General features: G+C 39.3%; 1 protein-coding gene across 2 annotated transcripts in view; it reads left to right on the forward strand.

Annotated features, from left to right (window-relative positions):
* Nucleotides 1–3,388, forward strand: part of ZFAND6 (zinc finger AN1-type containing 6) — a 62,037-nt gene extending 58,649 nt beyond the window's left edge. For both annotated transcript variants that reach the window (XM_019504094.1, XM_019504095.1), the window contains exons 5-6: nucleotides 1,634–1,747; nucleotides 2,417–3,388. In XM_019504094.1, the coding sequence (XP_019359639.1) occupies nucleotides 1,634–1,747; nucleotides 2,417–2,565 (263 nt within the window). In that variant the 3' untranslated portion in view covers nucleotides 2,566–3,388. The remainder of the gene's footprint in view (nucleotides 1–1,633; nucleotides 1,748–2,416) is intronic.
* Nucleotides 3,389–3,453: the final 65 nt, after the last annotated feature.

Raw genomic sequence — 3,453 nt, forward strand, 5'->3', positions numbered from 1 at the left:
CTTTCCCCCCCCCCCCCATGATGCACAGCCCCCACCAGTGGCACATCAGAAATAGGCGGTAGACACTCAGGGTGCCGAGGGCCTGCACATGTGCTGCCGCCTGGCCAGAGCTACACATGCTGGGAAGGAGCAAAGCCAGGCCAGCACACCTCTTGCGTGGCACTCCCCATGATGCACGTGCAGCTTCTGGCACTTGTGTGCCACCAGGGGATGGGTGGGAGCGAGGTGTGCAGGCTGGGCAGGGTACAATGAGTTGGCAGGCACCCACAGGCCGGGTGAAGTTGCCTGGCAGGCTGGTTCTGGCCCACAGGCTGTATTTTGCCTGCCCCTGGACTAGCAAGTAATGGATGAACCTTAAGAGCAGCTGCTAGGTTAGTCTACCTGCACAAAACTGTTAAGCTGTACCCTCACTGCACTTCTGCCATTTTGTGTAGCAAAAGTGCAGCTGCGTGTATGTATTTGTCTTCACTTGGTTATTTCTTTTTCCTGGCAGACTTCTGGGATTGCTGCCATACTCCCTTCTTCAGACCACTGATAGGTTGGTGTGCGCTGCCAGGCTCTCAGTTACAGCCTTCCTTCATTCTTTACCCTTTTTCCTCGCAAACACTTTCTTTTTTTCAGAGTTTCATGTACACCTGAAGTAGTGAAAGCTTGTCTTGCTGTTAACCCAGCAGTAGCTGGTAGGCAGAATTTTGGCTAGTTTGCAAGTGGGGTTGAAATGAGGCCTAGATCTCTTGCTTTCTGTTTGTCTGGTACTCTTGACACAAAGAGCTATTAAAGAAAATGCCACTCATGTTTTTCCTGGGTCAGACAAATAGCTCGGTTACATGGCTTGTGTGGGAGAATTCAAGTACAGTACAAGTATCTTGCTTTCAGATATGAGAGGCGATAGAGCAGCCTGGAAATATTACACACCTCCCTTTTCACTTGGCATGGATCCCTCTTGCTCCAGCCCCTTTTAATTTCTTCCGTAGTAAATGCTGTATCCAGTCCAGCCTCCAACACCTGGGAAAAAAGCTGCACTATCTCAGTAGCATAAGTTGCTTGATCTCAGTATTGTTATCTGCAAAAATAGCATTGAGACAGCATTGCAAGAGGGAGAAAAGTGTTTTTACAGAAATGAGTGTGGTAAACCATCAGTGACCTAAGCTTCCAGGACTGCTCATCAGTTTGCTAGAAATATTACACCTTGTATATACAGTCTCTTGGCAGCACCAGATCCTTTGAAAATTAATTCTTGAGTTTTGGAAGAAGGAAAAAGCAGGTATATATTGAAAGGTTCCCCTTTCTCTCAGTATTCTTTATCAGCAGTTTTCTAGCAGGTATTGTATATAAACCATTTAGTGAGTTTTATCTGGATGAGGACAATTCAATAATCAAATGCAGGAATAAGGAGCCCCAGTGCATCATTCCATGTGGTTAAAACAGGCTTCAGTAAATGACAAGATTTTAAAATATGGAAATATAAATTAGCTACCAACTTACGTGCCCTAGAGTCTGAATTTTTTTTAACAAAAATAATAATAAGCTGCAATTTCTCTTGGTTTTTTTTGTTTTTTTTTTAAAAAAAAAAAGCTCTGTCAGGTTTTTTTTCCTCTCATCATTTTAGTATCTTTGTTTGTTCTTATATTAGCTTCTGTGTCAGAGAGTGCAGAGCCCACAACTGAGGAACAAGACAAGTCTCTCGACAAACCAAAACAGAAGAAGAATCGTTGTTTCATGTGCCGGAAGAAGGTTGGACTTACTGGTAAGGAATATTTGGAAAGAGATTATATAATAAATATAATTGGGACAAATGTAAATGTTGCTCTTTCATGTACACATGGATTGGCTTTCATTTGGCTTTGAAGCTGAAGTAAAATTTGGCCCTAAGATCCTCCATCTGTAGTTCTTATGGAAGAGAGGTTTTCGTATATCCTTGTGGGGCTTCTTTCCTACTTGTTTCTTTTATTAAGTAAAGGGAGCTTCATATCTGTGTTGCTGTTTAGAAGTTAATGTATAATAGCCTGGGGAGTTAAAGTAAATTTAACAGTCTACTCGTTAATCAGCCTTCATAATGAAGTGGTATGATTCAGTTAAAGAGTTTGAAAATTGCTTGCATTTCACTGGGTGAAGGCTGAAAAATTAATCTGTGGCAGACCTTTAGGGGGAGTGTGGTTTTCTTGTACTGTTGTATATTTGAAGAGATGGCATCAGATTTTTTCTTTACAATAAGTGAAATGAAGACATATTATGTGGAGTTGGATGATGGTGATTTTTACAGCAGAGACTGCTTTTCACCAGTTGACACTGGTGATTCCGATTTCATAGGGAGCAAATATATTCAGGATTTTTTTTTAAAGCTAGCATAAAGGCTGTTCTAATGTCAAAGTCAATTTTTATTTATTTATTTATTTATTTATTTATTGTTTTACAGGGTTTGAATGTCGGTGTGGAAACGTTTTCTGTGCTATGCACCGTTATTCAGATGTACACAGTTGCTCTTATAATTACAAAGCTGATGCTGCTGAGAAAATCAGAAAAGAAAATCCTGTAGTTGTTGGGGAAAAGATCCAGAAGATTTGAACTGCTGCTTCTGCTAGAATACAAAATCCTCTGACCATCTGCAGATTAAATCGACTTGAGCTTTTTTCCTTAGTCATCAGGAATGTTAGAGCAGTGTACCTTGCCTAGACCTTTTAATCATGCATGTCATCAGATGAATAGATTTTTTTTCATTTATTTTCTTTTGTTTGTTTTGAAATGACTCAACATTTTATTTTCTTTGCAGTTTTCTGTGGCTGAAAACTTAAAACTTTACAAGTATTATCCTTTAAGATCATTTTAATTTTAGTTGAGTGCAGAGGGCTTTTATAACAAACATGGAGAAAAATATTGGAGGGCTGTGCTTTCCCAGCGTAAAGCATGCATGCGTTAACTTTGCAGTTTATTTCTTGTTGTATATAGCTTTTCTCTGCAGCACAATTTTTTTTTTGATAATGCCTTGTATGGCACAACTAGTTATCAGTAACTGAATGTATTTTAATCATTATGGCTGCTTCTGGTTGTTTTTTTTTTGTTGTTGTTGTTGTTTTTCCCCCCTCCCCATTAACAAGAAAGGATATACATGTTGGCATATTAGCTTGTTTGCACCCACTACCTATTTATGTATGAATCATTTGTAATGAGTGTGTGCTGAGATTAAGTTTGCGTGGTTTTTTTTTAAAAAATGGTTTTGGTTTTTGTGTGTGGGGGGAGGCTGTATGCACTTCATTGACTGCAGGTTTCATTGGGATTACATTCATCAGTCTGTATGTACACCAATATGAAGAATGATCTGAAGTAACTGTGCTGTATTTATGTTTATCCACATCTTAACTTTGATTAAATAAAATTTTAAAAAATTGGAGTATTTTTGTGCTTCTGATTGTCAGTCTTGCATCGATTTTCCCCCCCCCCCCAGCTATTTTAATT

This window comes from Gavialis gangeticus, unplaced genomic scaffold (assembly GCF_001723915.1).
Source record: "Gavialis gangeticus isolate Ggan-Ray unplaced genomic scaffold, GavGan_comp1, whole genome shotgun sequence".
NCBI lineage: Eukaryota > Metazoa > Chordata > Crocodylia > Gavialidae > Gavialis > Gavialis gangeticus.